This window comes from Odontesthes bonariensis, chromosome 6 (assembly GCF_027942865.1).
Source record: "Odontesthes bonariensis isolate fOdoBon6 chromosome 6, fOdoBon6.hap1, whole genome shotgun sequence".
NCBI lineage: Eukaryota > Metazoa > Chordata > Actinopteri > Atheriniformes > Atherinopsidae > Odontesthes > Odontesthes bonariensis.
In genome coordinates, this window is record NC_134511.1 from 6009209 (window position 1) to 6035578 (window position 26370).

The window sequence follows — 26370 nt, forward strand, 5'->3', positions numbered from 1 at the left end:
CTGGCTCACTGTCAGCCATCATTTACTCCCTGAATGAGCAGCTCAGACTCCGCCCACCTCCCGCCACCAGCCAATCAGAGCCCCGCATCAATTAACACCATCCATCCCACACAGTGGGAACTTTAAAAAAACAGCTTTATCAAGACTTATTGTAACAAAAAAGCTTTTTTTTTGTATAAAAATAGTTTTATGACTTAAAAACTAAGAATGTGTCATATTAACTGGAATAGTAGAGAATTTAGTTACACTTTTACACCAGTTTTTTGATAGTTTTGTCATATAAATTTTCAAAATTTACAATCAAAAGCTCAAAATGACATTTTTTAAGTATATATTTATACCAATAAAAGCATTCAACAGCATTTAACATGTCACATATAGGATTTTACACTATGTTTCAAGCAATCTTACAGTCTTGATGACAGAAGTTTGAACCCGTCTGTAGTTCTAACAGCTGGATGTCTTTCAGGCTTTGCTTTATAAATGTTCCCGGCTTAAAAAGAAGTTTGTAGAAATATCAAGAGACCCAATATCCAGATATCCAAAAAAGCTTATTTTTTAATGTAAAAGTTGTTTTATGACTTTAAAACTAAGATTGTGTGACTTTTACTGGAATATTCGAGAATTTAGTTTAACTTTTACACCAGTTTTTTGATAGTTTTGTCATATAAATTTTCAAAATTTACAATCAAAAGCTCAATATGTCATTTTTTGAATATATATTCATACCAATAAAAGATTTAACAGTAGAAACATTTTTTGAAAACTGTTTTTAAAAACAAACTTCACTCTGTGATCAATGTTTTTCGTAACTACTTTTGTTCCAGAACATTCAAAATATGTCCAATATCTGTTAAATCTCTAAAAACAATTCAGATTTATTGATAAAAATGATTCGCACTTGTTTCTCGTTAACGTGTCTTAATATCTGTGCCGTCTTATCTTCTCAAGCAGCAGTCCGTTAAAAAGGTTAAACATTTATTATATGAGAGAAAAACAGGAAACATTACACAGTTCATACATTTGTACAGGTTATAGGTGGCATACCATATAAAAAAAATAACCATTGAAGATATGTATGTACAAGAAGCTTTGCTGTTTGTGTATAAATATGTTTTCGAGCACTGATTAACACTTAAAATGAGTTGAAATGATTCAAACACCAGGAGACTGTAAAGAAAGTCTGAACAATTACAATCGTGATGACTCGTCAGCGTCCTGCACTGAAAAAAAAAAAAAAAAAAAAAGCCAACATGCGATGAACACGACAGTCAGCTGAGCCTTCAAATGTCAAGTGCTGTCACAGGTAAAAAAAAAATGTAAAAAAATCCTAAAGTTTTAAAACTGGGTTTGAGCAGGTTGGGAAGCGCCGATCCCCACCGCAGCTGCTGTCCCTGAACGCCTCGCTGATCAATAGAGAAAAGAGCACCATGTGACTAAATGAGCGGTGACTTCATCTGCAGGGTGACAGCTCGCACTCTAGATGGCGCCCTACAGCTTCTCCTGAGAGTGATGAACGACCACGGAGCCTCGCATCAGAAGAGTGACATCAGAGCCTTTTTAAACACTGATTTTACCGGATAAATTACTCGCATTTAATGGATATAAGCGGGTGACATAAGGAAAGATTTCACCCTAAAGAGATACGTGATTAAAGTGTCCAAATGCGGAAGGTAAATAAAACCTTTGAACATCTGACTGAGAGACAGTATGAGCACAAATTAATTTAAAAAGAAGGAAACGATTATTCTCACAAACTGCACGACATCTCTTGATTCTGCATTTCTTTGTACAGTACTGTGCAAAAGTCTTTGTTTCTTTATAGATCACCAGGAAAATGGTGGAAATACATTATTTAAAACAGAGTTTGTTCAGTTCTGAGCAGCTTTAAAGTGAATATCTGCTCTGAGCTCCTTTCTCCTCCAACACAGCCTGAACCCTCTCAGACGAGCTTTCTGTCCTTTCTTTAAGGAGTCTTCAGGAATAGTTCTCCAGGCTTCTTGAAGGACATCCCAAAGCTCTTCTTTGGATGTGGGCTGCCTTTTCTTGCGTTCTCTGCCAACATGATCCCACACTGCTTCAGTAATGTTGAGCTCCGGGCTCTGGGGAGGATTCATCCCTCCATCAGACCTGCTGCCACTGATTTTCAGCCCACTTCTTGTGTCCTTTGGCACAGCTCAGCCTTTTCTCCCTGTTTCCCTTCCTTAAGAACGGCTTCCTGACGGCCACCCTTCCATGGAGCCCATTTCTGATGAGGCTTGGGCCAACAGCAGATGGATCAGCTGAAGCTCCAGATGCATCTCTCAGCTCCTGTGTCAGGTCTTTGCTGGATTTTTGCTGCTTTTTCACTCATTTTCAGTCCAGTTTTTCTTTGTTTAAGGCACTTAAAGCTGCAGTCTGCAGGATTTGTTGTTGTCATACGTAAAGTCCTAATTTTTGGCATTTTAAGAGTTTACATGTTCTATCAGAACGCTTGAAGTTGAAAACGGTGACCTCCGTAGTCGCAAAATGCAAGAAATGCTTATTTTTTAACCGAAAAATAAAAAGTTATTCAACTTCCTGTCCCGCCCCTTCAAAACACATGAGAACTCGTGCACGTCTACGTGCACGCCAGATGCGCCTACACGACTCCTCATTCATCAACTCACCTGTCATTTGCGATCATGGAAGACACAGTAAGTACACTAGCCCGTAATGAAGTTCAATAGTCCAGATAAATAAGCGTGGGGACGAGCCTACTTTGTATCGCGCGTGCTCAATCGGTGATTGACAGGCAGCAGAGCCCAGCTCATAACCTGATTGGTTACCTTTTACCGGTCCGGTCTGCAATTTTGTAAACAAACCTGCTGGCTTTGGAGGGACCTAGCGGGACATATAGGGGACTTAGAGAACTCATTTATTTTGTATTGGGGTATTTAATGTACTACTTTCAGAATCCCCGGACAGTTCCAGGCATTATGCTTGAAAAAGAGTTGCAGACTGCAGCTTTAACTCTGACCTGTGAATCATTCAAGCAGGAAAAAGGCTCCTAACTCAAGGGATGAACCAGTGTTGTGTCCACACATAACAGACAACTTAGCAAAGAAGCCATTTTAAATTGGATCTTTAGGCACTTTGTTCCCAGCAGCCTGTCACAGAGACACATCATTTGTTTCCATTTCTTTAGCTGCATCTGTGAAAAACAGCAAAGATGAAAGTGTTCAGATCCTGTTCATCTGCTGTAGATAGTTCTTTAGGCCTGACACTTCTTCTTCTGTCCTCCACTTGTCCAGTTTCCTCAAATGTTTTAAGGACACACTGCACACCATGCTGAGATATGCCAAGTTTTCAGCTAACAGCTCTTTGGGAATCACCTTGTTGGAGCAGAAATACTTTGTTTCTGTTATCTTTGGTCGTCTGTTATGTGTCGACACAACACTGGTTCATCCCTTGAGTTAGGAGCCTTTTTTCTGCTTTAATTACAGACACATTCCTCTGAAAATGGTCGGGTATAAGGACTGGACTGAAAATGAGTGAAAAAGCTGAAAATATCCAAAGAAAAACTCTAAACTTTGACCTTCAGAAAGCCTGGAGAACTACTGTTGAAGACCACTTTAAAAGATGCTGCTTGGACGCAAAATCTAAAGAAATGAGAGCTGGATCGGGACTTTTGCACAGTACTGTAAACACAGCTTATCAGCATCTGCAGAAAGCGATCTGTTGTGCACCTGCGCACATCTGTGGCTTCCTCTGGGTGCGACTTGGCTCATTTGTAGCAAGAATTTACACACAAAAATGGAAGCTGTGTGAGATGCGTCTGCACATATACTGAGACTAAGAGATGGAAAAGACACCAACGTCATTTTCCTCCAATCTGGATCTCTCAGTGTTTTTGACAGAGAGAACGCATCAGAACCAAATGTCTTCTGCTTGGTTTACCAAATGAAAAGGGGAATTGTTGCAGTTAAGTAAATAAGTGAAGCAGATTGAAGGAAAATGGCGGATTAAGGAGACGGTAACCTCCATAAAAGATGACGACGCGTTGCTCACTCTTCTTCGGCAACAGCTGAATCAGACTGAGACTAACTGGTGCAAATGTTCATCTCTGCACGCCAAAATCTCTAAAGACTCGAACCTTTCAGTAGTGGATGGAATTGTGTGTTAAATTTGACATTTTTCTTGAGTTTTCGGTCAAACTCAGCTGTTTGCAACACTGAAACCTGCCTGAGAGACTCGCTTCAGGGCCAGAAACTCCTTTTTTGGTGCCAGATTATCAAGTTGACGGACAGAGCACTGGAAAAAATGCCCCTACAAAAATAAGTAAAAACAACAACAAATACAAGACGTTTTTGCTTGAAATAAGCAGTAAAATATGCCAATGGAACTAGTGAAAATCGGCTTGTGAAGATTTCACTTAACAAGATATTCCAGATGTATTGTCTTCAAACAAGTCCCTATATCTGGCTGAAATGGTACTTGTTAGGCAGTTGTGTCTTATATTAAGTGTAATGAGATATTTGACTAGAAATGAGACAAATATACCTGGTCATTTAGATTTTTTTCCAGTGAGTTTTTAGGATTTAACGAAAAAAGAAACTTAAAACTCTGTTTGAATGATCAAAGTGATTTGTAACATGGCAGAATGCGGCTGAAAATATGCGATTTCTGGGGTATAAACGGCTCTCTTTGCCAACAACAGCAGCTAACTTACAAATTACCGCCTGCTGCTGCGAGTTTGATGTCACTCTTCAAACACCCGAGGATCAGAGGGGCCCATCTGCGATGAAAACACAAACCAGCTGAAACGGCAAACAGTGACCACGGGAAGTAAAACTCTCCAGCAGTTCCATCTAAGAACCAGAATCTCTCTTTTCAGGCTTGAAGTGAGGAGGTGAGAGCGGTGCAGTTCACATCGGTGTCACACACATCGTTAAAAACAAGGCTCAGATCTCAGCCTTACGGTGACAGAAATGTGCAAAATAAATATGAGTGTATGAGTCTGAGGGAGCCGTACATAGTTTTCCTGAGAAGAAGGCGTAAATTGAGTATCAATAAATGGATTGAAGCATAAACAGGTTTAAACGACATCGTCTCATCCTCTTGAATCCACTATAGAGACATCTTAGTTCCAAAAACTCCTCTTCGTTTTCACAAAAAAAAAAAAAAAGAAAGAATCCGCCACGGCCATTTTTTTCCACAGACTCACACGTTTCTGCAGCCAAAAAAATCCATACCGATGTAGCGAGGATAGCCTTCCAACGAGTTCATGCCAACGGGGTCGAATTTCCAGTACTGCCGTCCCCGGATGAAGTGAGCGTAGCCTGGAACAGAAATAAACCATCTTACTTTTCCGTGGGCGTCTGTTTTTAGAATATCTACCTGTCCCCTGGACCACTTTTAAATTAGGAGGTGAGTACCTGGAGCATGAGAAGCTTAAAGGGACAGTTCGCCTCTTTTGACATGAAGCTGTATGACATCCCATATTAGCAACATCATTTATGAACATCTTCTTACCTCCTGTGAGCCGAGTTCCAGCCTCGTTTTGGCGTTGACGAAGGTGGTCAACGCCAAAGGTACAATTGCTTGGCTCTATTTTCTCTCCCTTCATATCACTACAATAGGGCCAAGCGATTGTGAGGTCTGACTTTTTTCTGGATAAACGATTTTGTGATGCAAATGTATTACTCTGTTGAACGCATATTGTTTTGAGAAGCAAAACGCTTTATTTTTTAAACCCCAGAAAACTAGCCGGACTACCTTCGTCACTTTGTATTACGCTCTTTAACAAAAACATATGGTACACTATGGCATATTGATAAATGTATAAATTAATTTAAATATAAATTTTATATTTTAATAAAGAAACTAGTTTGATTGTTCATTTGAATTTATTTATCTCCCTCTCACACACACACGACCCTTAATCTTACTTGTGAAAGGTAATCCCACGCAATTTGGTATCAATACTGCGCCGGTTATTGCAACCATAAACTGCACTAAATACGCACATAGTTGCTCACTCTCGACTCCACTTGATTCTGGTGCTCGCCTGGAGTGAGGAGACCCACCCAATATGGCGGCGACGCTGTTACGTTCCAGCCCGCCATGAGGCGTCTACGTATATTATGTCTATGCTCCTCACTGCATGATAGCAACAGCGTGAACGTCTCTGCGAAGTTTTCGTCTCCTTTGTGCCACAACAGAATGGAGAAGGAGAAAAAGTGGGAAGATTTGGCTTTTTTCATGTCCACATTCTGTGGCTAAAAGCTGCTTTTTGGTCCCATTTTATGCTTAAAGGCATAGTTCGCCTCTTTTGACATGAAGCTGTATGACATCCCATACTAGTAATATAATTTATGAACATGTTCTTACCCCCTGCTGCGTCCTGTGAGCAGAGTTCCAGCCTCGTTTTGGTGTTGATGAAGGTAGTCCGGCTAGTTGGCTGGGGTTTAAAAAATGAAGCGTTTTTCTTCTCAAAACAATATGCGTTCAACAGAGTAATACATTTGCATCACAAAATCGTTCTCCAGGAAAAAGTCAGACCTCACAATCGCTTGGTGCTATTTTCTCTCCCTTCGTATCACTACCTGCTGTGCAGACCGAGCAGCAAACACCGTAACAGGCGCGGCTGTCGGCAGGCAGCAGCAGGCAGTGATACGACGGGAGAGAAAATAGGGCTAAGCGATTGTGAGGTGTGACTTTTTCCTGGAGAACGATTTTGTGATGCAAATGTATTACTCTTTTAAACGCATATTGTTTTGAGAAGCAAAACGCTTTATTTTTTAAACCCCAGCCAACTAGCCGGACTACCTTCATCAACACGTTGCAATCTGTTGGTTTCCTAAGCGAGGAAATTGTTTTTGAATTGGCTCTATATGAATAAATTGGATTATTTTATAAATAATTACGATTACAATGATATGAATTCCAATTGGCTTGAATTGGACTTTATTATTTAAGTCCTTTGAGATTACATTTGTTGTATTTGGCGCTATATAAATAAAAATGAATTGAATTGAACACCAAAACTCAGCTGGAACTCTGCTCACAGGACGCAGCAGGGGGTAAGAAGATGTTCATAAATGATGTTGCTAATATGGGATGTCATACAGCTTCATGTCAAAAGAGGCGAACTATCCCTTTAAATGTGAGAAGGTGTCAGTCTTTTAAAAATCTTTTTGTCAAGTTGTACAGGAGGCTTTAGTTTGAGGAGCAGAGGATTTCCTGACAGGCAAAAACGGGATCACCTGATGCAGAAGTGATGCGGTTTAAATCAAAATGTGGATAAATTTGTCACCACTGTGATGAAAACAAACCTTCACGTGAGAACTGCAGATGTGCAGACATGCACAGGAATCTGTTGTGATGCTGAAGTGGCCACAGAGACGCAATTAAAAGTCCACAGAGATGTCAAGCGACCATAAAGGAACACGGTGCGGCGCAGGGCTGGAAACCGGAGCCGTGCACTGCGGCATTTCAGCCTCCGGGCGCTCTGGGGCAGGTTCAGCCCGGCTTTTGTTATGTGTATAATAAAAGTCGGTGCACTTCGAAATGAGTCTACAAATGCTTCTAAGGTATTGTCACTCTTATTAGATGATTTATTGTTTTAATGTTCTTATTGTCGAGCCACAAGCCCATAATCAAAGTAATTACTGTTCCTTTGCTGGCACCGTGTTTTCTGTACGTGGTGAATGCGTCCGTGCACACATATCCCAGATTGAGGTTTGTATAGATGAGCGCGCAGGTATGCTCCAGCCTGAACTTGTTTGCAGAAACCGCTGACATTGGATCGGTCCAGACACCGAGCAGACTTTTGTTAAGAGTGTAGACATCTCTAAAAAGAGCCTCAGTTTGAACTGCTCGACCAACCGGGTGGCTGCAGCAGATTAGAGGTGATTCGGGTTGAGCAAAAACTAAAGAGCACGATCGGAGGCTCGGGATGCATTTTGTGCTTAAATATTTTAAAACAACAGTTGGTGTGTAAATCCTTTAAATCAGGGATGTCCACATTCGGTCCCTGGAGGGGTCCGCTGTCCTGCAGGTTTTAGACGTTTCCCTGCTTCAACAGACCTGATTCAAATGAAATTAATCTCTTCAAAACATTGTTAGCAGCCTGCTAATGATGCACTGATCTGAATCAGGTGTGTTGAGGCAGGGAAACATCTAAAACCTGCAGGACAGCGGACCCCTCCAGGGACCGAATGTGGACATCCCTGCTTTAAATGGAGCTGAACTTAGTGATTATATGTGTAGGATGTAAAGTGTCGGGACATTTGGATTCGAACAGGTTTAAATTCACAGGAGTTCTGTCTGGGCCTTGTATGTTTCTTTTTCCTGTATAAGAGTAGGTTCCTGCCTGCTGTCTCCACTGAGGGAACTGCATGCAGCTCTACTCCTGGCACTTCCTGGTTGAGGCCTACTCCTGCTCTGATTGGGTCTTCCTTCTTAATGACTCCACCAATCACTGAAGAGGCCTCCCTATTTAAACCTCCACTTCCTACCAGAAGGCTCTTTGTTCCTTTGTGTGAGCAGCTTGCCTCTTTGCTGGGGGTTTGTCTGATTGTTTGGATAGCTTTATTAGCTTTATTAGCTTGTGCTGGACTGTGACTTTTCTTATGTTTTTTGTATGTTCTGAAGGCTACTAGAATCTGTTTGTAACTCGGTTGATTTTGAAGAGTCCTGTGTTTTGGTTTTGTGTCATTTTGACTAAAACTGGTTTTGAAGCCTCTTGGTAGTGATGGCAAAATGAGGCTTTGTGAACCAGTGAGGCTTTCCAGCCCAAAGGTTCGCCAAAAGGTTCATTACCCGAAGCCTCATTGAAACGGTCTCTCTAGTGACACCTGCTGTGCAAAATGAATATATGACAGACTAAATTAACCCTGAGTTAGAGCATCCTGCAATATAAAATAAACAATTGTTGTCACTGTGTCTCAATGAAAATAAATGTGTGAAAACTCTATATATGGAAGTATTATTGAGTGCTATGGTGTTGATCACTCAAATGAAATATATCAATGATGTACACTGACTACAGTGCTTATGGAACTGGGAGTATGAAAGTGCTTATGGGACCGGGAGTCAGGAATAAACTGTATAGAGCAGTATGGGCAACAAGACAAATATAAGTTATTGGTTTTTATTTTAAAAAATGTGTGTCAATAACGTTGCGGTTTAATATGCCCAGAAGAAAAAAGAGCGACAACAACTACCGATAACTGTTCTTCTCTCGAAAAAACACACACTGCACCGCGGGCTTTAGAAGAAAAAAAACGCTGAGTCAGGATGCAGCGGCTCAGTCAGAAGAGCAGTGAAATACACGCGAGTCACTATTTGTCCTACTGTAGCCTACTTTGTATTTTGTTTTCATAATCATTTTTCATTTTCTCCCGTTCTAATCCAATGACTCAGGTCGCGGTGCTGATCTCCGCAATTTGAAGCCTTCAGTTCGTATTGATGATTCAAATTATTATGTTACAGTAGGCCTACAGTAGTTATTTGTAAAAAAATAAAGGTTACTACTTCACGGATTTCGCCTATCACGGGTTCTTTTTGGAACGTAACCCCCGCGAAAAATGAGGGTTCATATCCTATAAAACTATTCTAACACTATTCTAACCTAATTACGATATATTCTAATGCAGTAAAATAATAATAATAGATGATATGACTGATATAATAACTGAACTTAACCACTAACTCTGATACAACCAACGCACACTCTACCTCTCACCAATACAAAACGCCAACTCAAAACCCTCAAAGTGCTGCAGGGTTCAAACCCTTTTTATGCGATAGTGACGCTCAAAATGAATCAGTGACGTGTACACTGAATCCGAGGCCTCGTTTGTCATCAGTCACGTGATTTTTATGGAAACGATACAAGCCTCGAACCAACGCTTCATCTGGCCCGCCCCTTTTTGCTCGACACATCACTACCTCTTGGTTTGTTTGATTATGTTTTGGTTTTGTTTTGGTTTAGTTTGGAGTTTTGAACTTTAAAGGGGCACTAGGTAGCATTTTCACCTAAAATTATAGCCTTCAGGAGTTTAACGAAGGTTAAACAAGTCAATGGTAAGCGAATGAAGCCTGTCTCGCTCCCAACAGGGGTCTGTATGCTGAAAATCCCATTTGTAACTTCGGCAGGAGCGACCCGCTTCTGAAGTGTCGTGATGCGTGAGAAGAGTCGTTTGTGTTTACAGCACTTAGCTAGGTACTGTATGCTAGCTGTAGTTGTAGGCTATGTGTTCGCTTGCGTTGAAGAGCCAACACCAAGCGTTTCATATTCTGCCTTTCACAGACTGAATATGAAACGTTCGATGTTGGCACTTCCCATCTTTGTGATCTTGTTCATCTACCATAGTGACCTGCGTTTTAGATCGTAAAGAGACAGGTGATGACGGTGCTCTAATTCCTCCTGAGTTCGAGACGTAGCCTAGCTTCAGAAATACACGGACTGACCTGATTAGAATAAGAATAGCGTTTTGATCCGAACAAGAATTGTTATGTACAAATGAAAATGGATTAATTTGTGATTGTAATCGGAATAGTGTAGAGCTAGTCTGCGTTTATTGCGGCGTGTATGTTGGTAGTGCCTGCGCACATCTGTCTAAGATGTAACTTTTGTAAGTGTCTGCTAATACAAAGGAATCACTCCACGAATACACCATGATGAGGGAAGAATCCCATTCAAGATCAGCAACAGTCCATCCATACATCCATTATGTGCCGCTTGTCCGGGGATCGGGTCGCGGGGGCAGCAGCCTGAGCAGAGACACCCAGACGAGCTGTCCCCGGCCACTTCCTCCAGCAACAGGATTATAGCATATTATCTTGAGTTCTCTCTACAGAAAATCTCTGATTATAGTATCTTACGTGGGCAGTCCACACTTGTGAATCAGATGACCTAACTGTACTGACTAAATAACACAACGGCAGCATTCGCCATGATGTTTATTTAGTGTGTGTGTACAGGTGGGCATTTTTACGACAGTGTAGAATTTCAGTTTGACCAATAGAGATCGCTATACTGCCGCTAAACTACCTTGTATCCCTTTAAGATGCAATTATTTGTTTTGGAGTTTTTGTTTTATTTAGGGTAGCCTATTGTTTTGAGACCCTCTTTTTACTTGTGGATTGTTGTAAAAGAAAACTAAACAATAAACACTTTGCTATTTTTACCTTTAAAACATCTGGGTATTTTTATTACTATTTTTATTTTCTTTAATGTTACTTCCCCCCCGACTGAGCTGGGTTGTAACAACACCTTTAACACAGTTTCTATTCATGACGAGCAGGTACACACGGGTGTACTAATAAAATAGAAAGAGCTGGAACTTTTTTCTTTTTTTGGGGTGTGTATTGACTTTAAAACACTGAGATTCTGAGAATACCTTAAAAAAAAAAAAAACACATTTAGATTATTATTCCAACATAGATATGAAACTGGACTGATTCAAGGTTTTCAAGCTAACAATAAAACAGAAATCTCCAGCATCTCCTGTCTTATTCACTGGGGTTTTTTTTGTACTGCAGAATCAGTTTTATTTGCAGCAAATGCGACAAGTAACGAGTCTGAGGAATTCATGGTTTCTGCATCCTATAGGTACCACCTGTTGGGTCAGCAGGGCCGACGCTTCTTATGTGCGGTCATGTAGTCGGTCTACGGTTCATTGTTCAGTTCAGCAAACTCAAACTGCAGCAAGAACTCATTTAGCTGTAGCCTCTAATAAGGGGTACATTCTTCAGGAAAGTATCTATTGTCTCTCTTCAACATCATGCTGATCAGTCATTAAGAGTTCACCCATGATCAGCTAATAAATATTGTCTTTTAATTTTTCTTAGGAAGCTAAATTCTTAGTTTTTATGCATATTTTAATGCTATATTTTTTTTATTTTATCATTTTTGGGGGGCTTTTATGCCTTTAATGGACAGGATAGTTGAAGAGAGACAGGAAGCAGGGGGCAGAGAGAGGGGGAATGACATGCAGCAAAGGGCCGTCCGATGCGGGACTCGAACCGGGGCCAGCAGCAGCGAGGACTATAGCCTCTGTTCATGGGCCGGCTGCTTAACCCACTACGCCACAAACCGCCCCTTTAATGCTATATTTAATAAAATAGAAATAAAAGCTTTTTTTTTTAAACATATTGATGAGTTCCTAACAAAAACTGACCATAGAAACAAACTAAGATAAAACCTCAAACAGGGCCTCTGATCGCTTGCTAAGAACTCGTTGGCGGGTCGTACCGTAGACGTCCCTGAAGGCGGCGTCCACGTCGTGGGGGATGCCGCTCCAGTCGTGCATGTTGCGCGGGTAGACAGACTCGACCCGGTTTTCATGGGGGCTGAACCTCCAGTAGCTGCCCGACTTGAAGAAGTAGGTGTTGAAGTTGGAGTCGTGGCCCCAGCGCAGCGCCGCCTGGATCCCGGACACCGGCAAACCCAGATTCCTGATGGGCTCCGGCCCCCTGATCTTCATCTCAGCATCAAACACCCAGTAATACTCACCTGCAGTTACAAAGAACTCCATTTAACTCCTAATTTCATTCTCATTTCTTACTTTTAAGTGTGGCTGATGCTAAGTTATTGTGATCTTATCTGCAGCATCGATAGAGACATTTTAATTAGGGCTCGGCGAGTTAACTCGTTATTATCGCGTTAACTTGTTAATTATTTAACGTCGATAAATATTTTATCGCGCATTAACGCAGGTTTTATTATTGTAAAAGTCTGTTGAATGCATCACATTCACACAGTTACAGCAAACACCACGAAGCATGGAGTAATAAAGTAAAGATAAACTAGCAGGTAACATCACGGAGCTAACCGGCGCTACTTCCTGTTTTACTTGTTTCAACATAAAAGCACGTATTTCAAAATAAATTTTAAAAAAAAACTCCTGCATTTACAGCCAAGTTGAATTGTCTTCTCAGCGTAGTAGTTCCAGTCTAAAATATCACTTAAAGGCAAAACACACAACTGATAGCAGCAAGTCATTCAAGGAAACAGACAGTGGAGCGAGGCTTCTACATAAAAACTACAGAAAGATGCTGATGTTAAAAGTGTGTTTGCACAACAAATGTTATGGCACTTTCATTCATATGGCAGCACATTTAAAATAAAGCTAAATGCTAAAAGCTATACACTACTTTTGGATTCATTTTTGGATTTTGCGTACAAATGCGATTAATCGTGATTAATCAGGGAAATCAAGTGATTAATTATATTAAACATTTTAATCGTTGCCCAGCCCTACTTTTAATATAGCTTTAATATTTATAAATAGAAGCACGCGTGATCGAAATATTTGCTTTGTGAAAACTACAAAAACTGCAGCTCAGACCTCTTCGCTCCCCACCTTGTAAGAACCAAATATTCCCCGACTTGTCTTCAAAGGCAGCGTCGATGTTGTTGGGGACCTCCTTCCAGTGCCGGGACACCAGTGCCGGGTAACCGCTCTCCAGTTGCCCCTCCCTGATCCTCCAAACGTAGCCCGACTTAAAGAAGAACAGCTCCCCTCGGATCATGGACACGGCATCAAAGTCCGTCTGGCAGGCGTCAGGCTGGAAATAATACCGAACACATGCACAACAACAAGAAGGAAACTTTACTGCAGTGGCATGAAGTGGTAATGAGCCATTTTACTTCCTAAAATGATCCTGAAATAAAGTTTCTGAGGCTCCAGCTGAAAACTGCTTTTATTCAAACCATCAGAGGGAAAAAAAATGAAATCAGGTATTTTTAGTAGAAATAAAACCTGAGTTTTACACGTGAAACTAATCTCCAGTGCTCAAAATTCCTCAGGAAATGAAAGATTGCTTCCAGTCCTCATTTGTCATCTGTGGCTCAAAAATCCCCTCTTGTATAATGTGGTATAGTTTCAAACACATTCACGGACAATTAGAAATAAAGCCTGAACATAAATTTTACCACCAGCCTTTGAACCACAGACAGCGATGCCAGCTAAATTACTGACCTGCGATATATTTTCTTTGGCCAAGAATTCCCACCAAGCTGGATTGTTTTTTTTGTCTGTGCCACAGAGGTTCATTGTTGTTCCATAACTAATCAGCCAGATGGCTGCAATGAACTCTGTATTATATCATTTAATCATTATACTAAAAGTACAGAGTGCCAAATTTGAGTTAATAAGCTGCTAAGTCCCAAACTAATGCTTTATGACTCTTTTATCAAGTTGAATAATGTTGGCTACAATCTACAACTTGCAGCTTTCCTGCTGTTTCCAGTCAGAAATATAGAATCACAGCTACTGATCATGCCGGGAATACACTTGATATTAATACACTCAGCGGGTCTACATGGTGAGATTAATTGGATTACAGCTATAGTTGGGTTATGCTCTTTATTTATTCTCCTTGGATATATGGCGGTGAATGAATGGGATCAGAGGCACAAAGCGTGTCATACCCCGGTATGATAGGTGGCGCTGTACCCATTCCAGCTGTTGCTAATAGAGCCACTTCCTGTTGACCTCTTCACCACCAACAACAACAACAAACTCAGGCATTGGAGAAAGATGGAGAACGCAGAGCAAGATGAAGCTACGTCCCTCTACATTTGGTCTGTGATGAGCTGCTTGTTGCACTAAACTCGATGTAGCTAGAAAAACTGGCATCAGCTGCTTTGATACTGAGGCACAAAAACGCCAAAATGAAACTGTTCTGATTCACAAGAACAAACTCTATAAAGCAGATTTTCTCTGGTTGAGGGGATTAAGTGTAAACTGGTCATTCCTAAGTCTAAAATGCATCATTATTTCTTATTTTGCTTACAGTTTTCACAGCCTGAAGAGGCTGAAATTCTGCTCACATTAACACTCACATTGATCTCGTTGGTCTCCGGGTTGAATGGTGGCGGCGGCGGCGGTGGTGGGGGTGGGGGTGGGGGTGGCGTTGGGGGAATGACCTGCGGGCGAGCCCCATACAGATACTGGATGCCTTGTTTGTCATCCTCGTGCAGCCTCAGCGGGTAGGAGAAGGAGTAGTAAGCGGACATGATGGCTCCAGGCACTCGTGAGTGCTGCAGGCCCAAGACGTGCCCGAACTCATGGGCGGCAACCTGGAGAAGGTCTGTTCCTGCAGGGTGGGGGTGGGGGGGGAGAAGGGGGACACACCTGGTTCAGACCATGTTTGGAAACAGTCGTAAGCATTTGTTTTGACCTGCTTTCAGCAGCAGACGGTGGGGATTTTGCCACCTGAGCCCATCCAGTGCCAACAGACCGCCCAGTGAGTCATAAAAAGCACCTCCCTGCTGACTCATATCTGCACTCAGTTACCTGTTGACGTGACACACGCGTGTCAGACGTGTTTGACTTTATCGTTTTCAAACTGTATATTTAAGTATAGCACATGATAACACCTTTTCAAAGAATTGTTTTTGTAGCTACCAAAAAAAAAGTGATAATTAAGAAGGAGATGGTTAAAGACGTTCAGGTCGGAGCGCGTGCACAGCTCACCTGGAAGAGAGCGCGCCCCCCGAACACTGCAGCAGCCCACACGGGTCGACTCTGACCAGCTCCCATCTGCTAAATATAAACCTTTCTATGCGACTTTCCTCCACCTTATTTCTAAGAATAAAAGCTTTCGGGACAGTGATGGTTTTGGAGTTGGATTTCGTCATGAATCTGTTTATTACGACTGTATTTGCAGGACTGTAGGACCCACCCCTCACTTCTTTTTATACTTCCAAGAAAAATAGTTTCAGTAATTTACTAAAACATGCCAAAATAAATGGAAATACAGTATAAAAGGTAGAAACAGAGTTTGTTCAGTTCTGAGCAGCTTTAACGTGAATATCTGCTCTGAGCTCCTTTCTCCTCCAACTCAGCCTGAACCCTCTCAGACGAGCTTTCTGTCCTTTCTTTAAGGAGTCTTCAGGAATAGTTCTCCAGGCTTCTTGAAGGACATCCCAAAGCTCTTCTTTGGATGTGGGCTGCCTTTTGTTCCGTTCTCTGCCAACATGATCCCACACTGCTTCAGTAATGTTGAGCTCCGGGCTCTGGGGAGGATTCATCCCTCCATCAGACCTGCTGCCACTGATTTTCAGCCCACTTCTTGTGTCCTTTGGCACAGCTCAGCCTTTTCTCCCTGTTTCCCTTCCTTAAGAACGGCTTCTTGACAGCCACCCTGCCATGGAGCCCATTTCTGATGAGGCTTGGGCCAACAGCAGATGGATCAGCTGAAGGTCCAGATGCATCTCTCAGCTCCTGTGTCAGGTCTTTGCTGGATGTTTTCCTCTTTCTTAAGGACATCACTTTCAGATACTGTTCATTTTTTAGGCCAGTCACTCCTTCTTTTGTCCAGTTTCCTCAAATGTTTTAAGGACACACTGCACACCATGCTGAGATATGCCAAGTTTTCAGCTAACAGCTCTTTGGGAATCACCTTGTTGCTGCAGAAATCCTGTTTTCTGTCTGTCACACTGTGTTATCTTTGCTGTTTTTCACAGATGCAGCTAAAGAAATGGGAACAAATGATGTGTCTCTGTGGCAGGCTGCTGGGAACAAAGTGCCTAAAGATCCAGTTTAAAATGGCTTCTTTGCTAAGTTGTCTGTTCTGTGTGGACACAACACTGGCTCATCCCTTGAGTTAGGAGCCTTTTTCCTGCTTGAATGATTCAAAGGTCAGAGTTAAGTGGCTTAAACAAAGAAAAAATTGGACCGAAAATGAATGAAAAAGCAGAAAATGTCCAAACAAAAACTTTGAAAGACCTTCAGAAAGCTGGAGAAATGTTGTTGAAGACCACTTTTAAAAATATTCCAAGAAAGTCTGGCTGCTTAAACTAAGACTAAGACTCTTTTCTACTTTTTTTTATTTATTCAGCCTTTATTGTCAGATTTAAACAATTTCTTTTCTAAAAGCTTTCTGGACGTGATAAGCAGCAGTTCCTTCTGCTGCTGTTATACAACAGAACATGAACAATGTACATACATTGATTTATTAAAACATTGTAGAATGCATGTATGTAAAATAATTATGTTACTCCAGCTTATATTCAGTTATCCAATGATATCATCAGGCTGAAAGCAGAGGAATGAATGAGTAAAAGTGATATATTTTGTGTTCACTTCGAGTAGTAAACAAGCTCTTTCTGTGGCACAAAGAGCAATTTAAAAATAAAAGTCAGTGAGATGCTTACCCATGTGGTTTCCCAGGGTCCATGACTCATCGTTGTCGAAGTGAATGTCGCCTTGTCGGTGTGTTTTGGGGAAGAAGGCGTGAGCAAGAATCCCACCCTGGCCATCAAAGGGAAGGTTGTCTCCATGCCAGTACCTGCGGGTTTATAAAACAGAATGATTAAAGCACGATAAAGCCTTTTAAAAACAACCTTACAGACAAAATTATAGTCATATCTGCATGTCAGTGGCAGCTTTCAGGATCTATTAACACCAACAGGAAATGATGAATAAACACAGTATAAAGATGAAAAACAACACGAGAATATGATTTGAACTAAAAATAGGTATTCTGTTGTTGGCTTTTTATTATTTTTATTTTTATTACCACTTGATGCAGATAAAAGAAGTAAATATTCACATTTAAAAAGCTGCTAAATGGTGCAAACTTCATCTTATTGTAGATTTATTGATCAATCTACCATCTCACTGACTTATTTCCAATGCCCTTCTGGTCTGCACCTAAATAAACAACAAACTTAAAGTAATTAAAACAAAAGCACGAGTGCAATAATAAGTGCAATAACAATAAATCATATAAAGAGTTGATTAAAGAACAATGTAAAAAAAGAACATTGACATTGAAGTTCCTCTTAATCCTTTCCAGTTAATGAAATCGGGGGAAAAAAAAAGTTATTAACTTTTCTGCTTAGCTTCCATTAGCTTGATCTGTGTTTTAGCTCCTTACGTTTTCCTTTCTGGGGAATTAATAAGTAAATTAACAAATATATGAACACATAAAAACAAAGATAAACACACATACTGACCAGAGACAGTGGGACTTTATAGCGTTTATACTGTGTGAATTTAACTTTAGTAAAAATACAACGTTAAATGCATTTTAGATACAAATAAAAGGCAGAGACTTGTGTTTTCTTTGATTTTTATGTCACTGCAGACAGTATGAATCGATAACAATACATGTTTTTTTTTACATCAACTTAATTTGTTAAGATTAGGGCTGGGCGAGTTAACTCGTTATTATCGAGTTAACTCATTAATAATTTAACGCCGACAAATGTTTTATTGCGTTTTATTATTTATTTTATTATTGTAAAAGTCTGCTGCTCACAGGCTTTTATTTTGTAAAAGTCTGTTGCTGTCTGCTGCGGAACCGGAAAAGAAAGTAATCGGCGGATCCACCAAACATGGAGAAGGGTACAGAACTTTTACTCGGCCGTTTTCATTTTAAAGTTCTTCCAGACGGCGGAGTCGACACAACCAAAGTCATCTGTAAACACTGCCAAGTTGAATTGTCTTCTCAGCGTAGTAGTTCCAGTCTAAAATATCACTTAAAGGCAAAACACACAACTGATAGCAGCAAGTCATTCAAGGAAACAGACAGTGGAGCGAGGCTTCTACATAAAAACTACAGAAAGATGCTGATGTTAAAAGTGTGTTTGCACAACAAATGTTATGGCACTTTCATTCATATGGCAGCACATTTAAAATAAAGCTAAATGCTAAAAGCTATACACTACTTTTGGATTCATTTTTGGATTCTGCGTACAAATGCGATTAATCGTGATTAATCAGGGAAATCATGTGATTAATTAGATTAAACATTTTTAATCGTTGCCCAGCCCTAGTTAAGATACATCCACGGTTACATTCTTTTACATCTTTGTAATGATGCCATTCTTCCTCACAACACAGAAACACCAGAGTAGTTTAGGTAGTAGTTTGACTTATTTCTAAGTACATTGACTTTTGTTGAGCACGTTCTCCGGCCTGAAACTGCTCCAGAGCACCATGCGGGTTTGATTTATGGACACTTGACATCTTTGTGGACTTTTGATGGCCTAAAAAAATTAAAGTATATAGCTGCACATGTGCAGGGCTCATGACAGACATATCATATCCCCCAAAATGCAAGAAGAGCCAGTTCTTGAGTTTTTACTCTGAAAGATGTTCTGGCTTTAAGGAATGCAACAGATGAGGAGTTTCAGGTGTTATTTGGTCCCATTCTTCCGTAACATCCCAACTGTTTCCTCACTTAGGGTCATTCAACCGGCGGTTTCATAACAAAAGCTTCCTGTGACGTGACAAACAATACAGCTTGAATCAAAACTATGATTCAAACGGGGCAAAACACAGCAGGAAAACAACAAACCGTTCAACATAAAGGAAAGGCACAGCTGATACCGATCACAGGTAAAGCCGTTGCATCTGCAGTTTTTAAATCTGCTTGTCCTTTCTTGTTCCGCTATCTTTTGTTTGCATATCTGTGGCTCTGGAAATCCCTTTGTAGCAAAGACTTTTGTTTGAGTCTGATTTTAATCTGAGTCTTAAAATATTTGGCTCTGCGCTCGTGTTGACTGAGATGCTCACAATATTTGCATGGAACACAGGTGGGACTTAAGTGGTTGTTTTTGTCATTGTAGTCCTTTTGAACTGCTGATTAGTTACTTTAATATGTTCAACCTCAGGCTTTCCCTTTGATTCAAACAGCTGTAAAACCCTTCATGGGTCATTCTAAGTGCATCCTCTGATATATGATGATTATCACCATTTTTTTTTAGCTTTTTGTGACAAAATTAGTTCAGTTCTGATTCTTGAAATCTGTTTGCAACTAATATGACTCTGCAAGGTGGCCAGGTCCTTTGGTTGCAAAACAAGCCCAGATCATCAGCCCTCCACCACCGTGCTTGATAGTTGGTATGAGGTGTTTGTGCTGATATGCTGTGTTTGGTTTCCTCCAAAAGTGCTGCTGAGAATTATGACCTTATGTTCCAGAAGTCTTTGTTCAGATGTAGCTTTGCAAAGCTACGGAAGCGTATTGCATTCACTTAAAAAAAAAAAAAACAACTCTGTTTTTTCTTTCTAATCTATTTTTTGGTCTGTTTTTCGGGGTAATTCTTTTTCTGTTTTTCTGGCTATTTTTTCTCCCTCTGTTTTTGAGGGTAATTTTTTTCGGAAATATCGAGATACTTTGAAATCCCGCAAGATTATCCAGCCTGCAAGTGACTCCAGTGGACCTAAGGTGACTCCTGCCCCCGCCCATACATGCCCAGTCTTGAACCCTTTCTACCGTTCAATAAAGGTAAGGCATGTAATTAGTTACGCACAGGGTATGACACTCGTGGCTACAAGTAGAACGATTCATTCAGCATAACGTTGGATTATATGCTAATACTATACGCTAACAGTGAGTCTGTTGAGCCCCCCCCCACCTTTCTTAAACCCAGGTCAAAGTAAAACTTGATTAAACTAAACAAACCAGTCATGTTTGCTTCCATTAAATTGAGCCCTCATAAAGGAATGAATGCGTTGATTGTTTCTTTCTAAACTAAAAAAAAAATACCACAAAAAACAGAAAAAAAATTACTCCGAACAACAAACCAAAAACATAAATTAGACAGAAAAACCGGAGTTGTTTTTTTTAAGTGAATGCAATACGCTTCCATACAAACCTAAGCAGTGCTGCCATATTCTTTTTTAGAGAGAAGAGGCTTTCTCATTAAACCCATCAAAACAAGTCTTTCTTGTCTTTTTCTAAATATGATAATTTTTCTAGAACCGTCATGAACTTTAATACGTAACCTACTAACTGAGGCCTGTAGACTCTAACAGGTAGCTCTTGTGTTTTTGCAATTTCTCTGAGCTTTGAACAGTCTAATTTTGTGGTTTTCCACAAGTGAATGATCATCCTTACAGTAAAATGATTGACTCCAAATTGTTTAGAAATGGCCTTATAACCCTTCCCAGGAAAATGCTGATATCTTTCCTCCATGGCATCATATTAACACACACCTTAAAGCTCCAGACCAGCAAACCGACAAAACATATATGTCATGTGTTTTTGTTTATCAGAGGTTATATTTATTGATTTTTTTATAATTTTGATCAGGTTCTGATATGTAAAACCTTTGGAATTTACTGTACTTTGTTTTTCTACATAACTTTTAGTATAAATGTGCAAGAAACAGTCAAGGCAATGCAACTCTGAGTAGATAAAATAATAACATTTGATTGATAGCTGTGTGAATCTGCATAATCTAACTGCAGAAGCCTAAAGTTTTACCCTTTTACAGAAGTCTACCCCTTCTGTTTCCATAGGATTTAAGAAGTAGCAGCCACTGATCATCAGTCAGTGTGAGCAGCTCTATAAAAGCAGAAGTTTTGGAGCATTCAGGTGAGTGTTAACAGGGAGGAAAGACATCAGCAATGATCTCAGAAAAGCAGCTGTTGCTGCCCATCAACCTGGGAAGGGTTATAAGGCCATTTCCAAACTATCTGGAGTCCATCGTTCTACAGAGAGAAAGATTATTCACAAGTGTAAAACATTCAGGACAGCTGTCAATCTTCCCAGGAGTGGACGTCCCAGCAAGGTCACCCCAAGGTCAGAAACCCAAGAGCTACATCTCAGACTCTGCAGGCCTCAGTTAGCATGTTAAAGGTTAAAGGTCACCCCAAGGTCAGAAACCCAAGAGCTACATCTCAGACTCTGCAGGCCTCAGTTAGCATGTTAAAGGTTAAAGGTCACCCCAAGGTCAGAAACCCAAGAGCTACATCTCAGACTCCGCAGGCCTCAGTTAGCATGTTAAAGGTTCAAGTTCATGACAGCACAGTTAGAAACAGACTGAACAAGTACAGCTTGTGTGGAAGGGCTGCAGGAGAAAGCCTCTTCTCTCTAAAAAGAACATGGCAGCACAGCTTAGGTTTGCAAAGCTGCATCTGAACAAACCACAAGACTTCTGGAACAATGTCCTATGTCACAGCTGAGTCTCTGAATTAGCTTTACTGGCGTTAAAGGCCGTCTCTGGTGAATGTTTTAACCATTTTAACATGCACAAAACAAGCAGGAGGGAGGAGAGATTGGGCTACACTGCAAAAAATGCCCCTCCAAAAATAAGAAAAACAACAAATACAAGACGTTTTTGCTTGAAATAAGCAAAATAAATCTGCCAATGGAACTAGTGAAAATCGGCTTGTCAAGATTTCTTGCAATAAGATGTGATATTTAGGACTTACGAGTTAAAAGTGATCTTGAAATTAGCTTAAAAACCTCTTCAAATGTAAAAAAAAAGCTTGTTTCATATGATATGTGACTCAAAACAATTTGTTTTCAAGACTTTTTCATTTAACAAGATATTCAAGATGTATTGTATTAAAACAAGTCCCTATATCTGTCTGAAATAGTGCTTGGTAGGCAGTTGTGTCTTATATTAAGTGTAATGAGGTATTTTGACTAGAAATGAGACAAATATACTTGGTAAGACTTTGTTTTTTTCCAGTGTAATTAGCAGAAACACAGATCCCAGAATACTTAATTGAGGCAAAAGTTTAGTTTAATTTTTGGAACATGAAGGTATTATATTCACGGGAATATGTCTAAGAATGTAGTTTAAAGTTAAAAAAGAATAGAGTTTGTGCTTTTAATCAATGTGCAGAGAGAGAGAGTTGAACAGAAATGACGTGTTTCAGGTTCTTATTCACAGAAAAAGTTTCCGTTTCTTACAGAAAGGCGAGAAACTTCTCTCGTGTCGATCAAATGTCAAACCAGTAACTTCGTAGACGTTATCTGAACTTATTTCCCACGAGCCGCTGTGCTTTTTTTTCCCTTTTCCCCCTTCAGTCAGTCCTCCCACCTCATGAAGTCGATGCGGATGTCGGCCCTCCCGCTGTGGACCTCGGTGAAGGTGAGCGGCGTGACGTCGCTCCAGATTTTCAGCGCCTCCTGAAAGATGCGCCGCACCTTCTCCTCGCTCATCTGCCGGGGAAACCTGACGATCCTGCAGGAAAAACCAGGCACGGGCGTCAAAAACACAGACAGGAAACGCTGTAGCACAGAGGGACCACCGGCCCAGCATGCCTCCCTCTGATCTGATGTCTGCAGCCGCTTCTTCAGCAGGGAGCTGAGCTGTTACCGACGCCCTGAAGCTCACCAACAGAGCGCTGCATCATCATGCCCTCCCGTTTCCTTTTGGGTAAAACCACCCAGGGTGATGACATGAAAAAGAAACCAACAGTGCTGCTGTAAAGTTTAACTTTGGAGCATTCAGGGTGAAAAGTGTCACCTTTTTGTACAAATTAGACACCGGTTAGAGTTCTGAAATGAATGAATGAATGAGTTTATTTAAAGGACAGCATGCAATACCATAAATCAGCCATTTCATGAACAACAACAACAAGATGGTTACATCAGATTTAGCAGGAGTGCTATTTTCCATCCGTAGTCCTTAAAGGGGGATGGGGTAAGGAGTACAATTATTATCATTTTTTTCCTTTCTTTATTTTAAAAAACAACCTTATTAATTACCAGTGGGTCTATTTTAATCATTTTAATTTGTTCATTTCCGAATTATACATTTTGATTAATATTTTATTTAATATTTTCTTTAAAAAAAAGTCTTTAAGAAGCCTGATTAAAAAAAAATTTATATTAAAAATAAATAAATAAATAAAACAATTATCAGTGGGAGCACGTCTGTTTTAATAGTAGGTGCATTTTAATTTGTTCAATTCCAAATTATACATTTTGATTCATATTTTATTTAATATTTTCTTTAAAAAAAAGTCTTTAAGAAGCCTGATTAAAAAAATGACTAAAATAAAATAAAATTAAAAAAATTAAAATAAAAAATAAAAAAATAAATAAAAAACAATTATCAGGGAGCACGTCTGTTTTAATAGTAGGGGCATTTTAATTTGTTTGGTGAAATCTTTGATGTTTATGCAGGACTTTATGTGTTGGGGGACTTCATTCCTTTCTTTTATAGCCTTATATGAGAAGCAGTTTTGTGCAAAAGCGCTGATGATTAGTCCTTTAACCACGTTGAGCGACCGCCCTGCTGTGAGCCAGAGTTAAAGGAGCAGTTGAACTTTTTCACACCCGTGGGTTCATTCAGGAGCTGTCAGAACGTGTTTTGCTTACATGTAGTGCAGCACCTTTGTCTACGTTGGCGTTTTTATTTATGGCATAATAATACAAAACCTGGCAGCCTGGTATTTTACACCGAAACTGTTCCGGCATGTAACCTGCCCCCGAAACCAAAGGCTGTGGTTTTCCTGTGAGACACAAGATGTTCAAGTGAACTGAAGATTGTTTGTTGGATATAGGGGAAATTATGTTTGCAAACGAGTTCAACTGTAAGTTTATATTCATTCTTACCAAAAAGCCCAGGCCTTGACTTGAATTTCAGTGTTATTTACTTTACAAGTTTCCCAACTGGGCTGCAAAACGGAGGACAAATATCAGCTATAAATTAGGGCTGGGCGAGTTAACTCGTTATTATCACTTTAACGCGTCAATTATTTAACGCGGATAAATATTTTATCAGACATTAACGCAGGTTTTATTATTTTTATATATTTAAAAAAATATATTTACATTTTTTGGGGGATTTTGTACCTTTAATGGATAAGAAAGTTCAGAGAGACAGGAAGCAGGGGGCAGAGAGAGGGGGAACGACAAGCAGCACAGGGCGATACGGGACCCGAACCGAGGCCAGCTGAATGGCCATGGACCACCCCTTTTTTATTATTTATTTTATTATTGTGAAAGTCTGTTGCTGTCTGCTGTGGAACCGGAAAAGAAAGTAACCGGCGGATCCACCAAACATGGAGAAGGGTACGGAACTTTTACTCGGCCATTTTCATTTTAAAGTTCTTCCAGACGGCGGAGTCGACAGAACCAAAGTCATCTGTAAACACTGCCAAGTTGAATTGTCTTCTCAGCGTAGTAGTTCCAGTCTAAAATATCACTTAAAGGCAAAACACACAACTGATAGCAGCAAGTCATTCAAGGAAACAGACAGTGGAGCGAGGCTTCTACATAAAAACTACAGAAAGATGCTGATGTTAAAAGTGTGTTTGCACAACAAATGTTATGGCACTTTCATTCATATGGCAGCACATTTAAAATAAAGCTAAATGCTAAAAGCTATACACTACTTTTGGATTCATTTTTGGATTTTGCGTACAAATGCGATTAATCGTTATTAATCAGGGAAATCATGTGATTAGCTAGATTAAACATTTTAATCGTTGCCCAGCCCTAATATAAATACAATTCAGTTCAGTTTTATTTGTTCCAATTCATTAGATTCCAAATTAGTCCAACTCATGCAAAGCCAATTTAGAAATGTTTCCGAACTTAAAGAGAAGCCGACAGATTGCGTCGAAACTTCTCTTTAACCCGATCTCCATCCTGAGCGTGCACGAGGCGACGGTGGAGAGAATAAAAACAACAGGGAGTTTCTCAGTAATAAGCAGGAAATGCCTGAGTAACAGCGTTCGCTACATGGATGGAAACAGTTCAAGGAATGTAATGAATGGGATCTTTTCATTATTCACAGAAAAAACAGAACATCTCAATGAGTCTGGGATCGTTTCTTTTGGAGAACTTTGACTTTGTTTCTGTTAAAGCTGCCGGTCGTAGTGGATGGACTGAGGAGGTGAAGCAGGCCTTTAATCAGGGGTGTCAAACTGACCCGTGAAAGGGCCGGTGCTGCTGCAGGTTTTTGTTCCAACCCTGCAGCAGCACAGCTGACTTGTTTCATTCAATCAACTGAACTGGTTAAAGGGATAGTTCGCCTCTTTTGACATGAAGCTGTATGACATCCCATATTAGCAACATCATTTATGAACATTTTCTTACCCCCTGCTGCGTCCTGTGAGCAGAGTTCCAGCCTCGTTTTGGTGCTGACGAAGGTAGTCCGGCTAGTTGGCTGGGGCTTAAAAAATAAAGCGTCTTGCTTCTTAAAACAATATGCGTTCTAAAGAGTAATACATTTGCATCACAAAATCGTTCATCCAGAACAAGTCAGACCTCACAATCGCTTGGCCCTATTTTCTCTCCCTTCGTATCACTGCCTGCTGTGTAGACCGAGCAGACCGAAGTGCAGACCGAGCAGCAAACACCGCAACAAGCGCGGCTGTCGGCAGGCGGCAGCAGGCAGTGATACGAAGGGAGAGAAAATAGTGCCAAGCGATTGTGAGGTGTGACTTTTCCTGGCTGAACGATTTTGTGATGCAAATGTATTACTCTTTTGAACGCATATTGTTTTGAGAAGCAAAACGCTTTATTTTTCTTCTCTCCACTATCGCCTCGTGCACGCTCAGGATGGAGATCAGATTAAAGAGAAGTTTCGACGCAATCTGTCGGCTTTTCTTTAAGCTCGGAAAACATTTCTAAATTGGGTTTGCATGAGTTAGACTAATTTGGAATCTAATGAATTGGAACTGATTGGATTAC

At 40.3% G+C, this 26370-nt stretch overlaps 1 protein-coding gene across 1 annotated transcript in view; it reads right to left on the minus strand.

Annotated features, from left to right (window-relative positions):
* Positions 1 to 965: 965 nt before the first annotated feature.
* The window catches only part of mmp11a (matrix metallopeptidase 11a), a 64413-nt gene continuing 39008 nt past the window's right edge, over positions 966 to 26370 (minus strand). Inside the window, exons 3-8 of the mRNA XM_075467183.1 lie at positions 22763 to 22906; positions 17135 to 17268; positions 14819 to 15072; positions 13335 to 13539; positions 12224 to 12484; positions 966 to 5300 (exon numbers count right to left, since the gene is read on the minus strand). Coding sequence (XP_075323298.1) covers positions 5182 to 5300; positions 12224 to 12484; positions 13335 to 13539; positions 14819 to 15072; positions 17135 to 17268; positions 22763 to 22906 — 1117 coding nt within the window. The 3' untranslated portion in view covers positions 966 to 5181. The remainder of the gene's footprint in view (positions 5301 to 12223; positions 12485 to 13334; positions 13540 to 14818; positions 15073 to 17134; positions 17269 to 22762; positions 22907 to 26370) is intronic.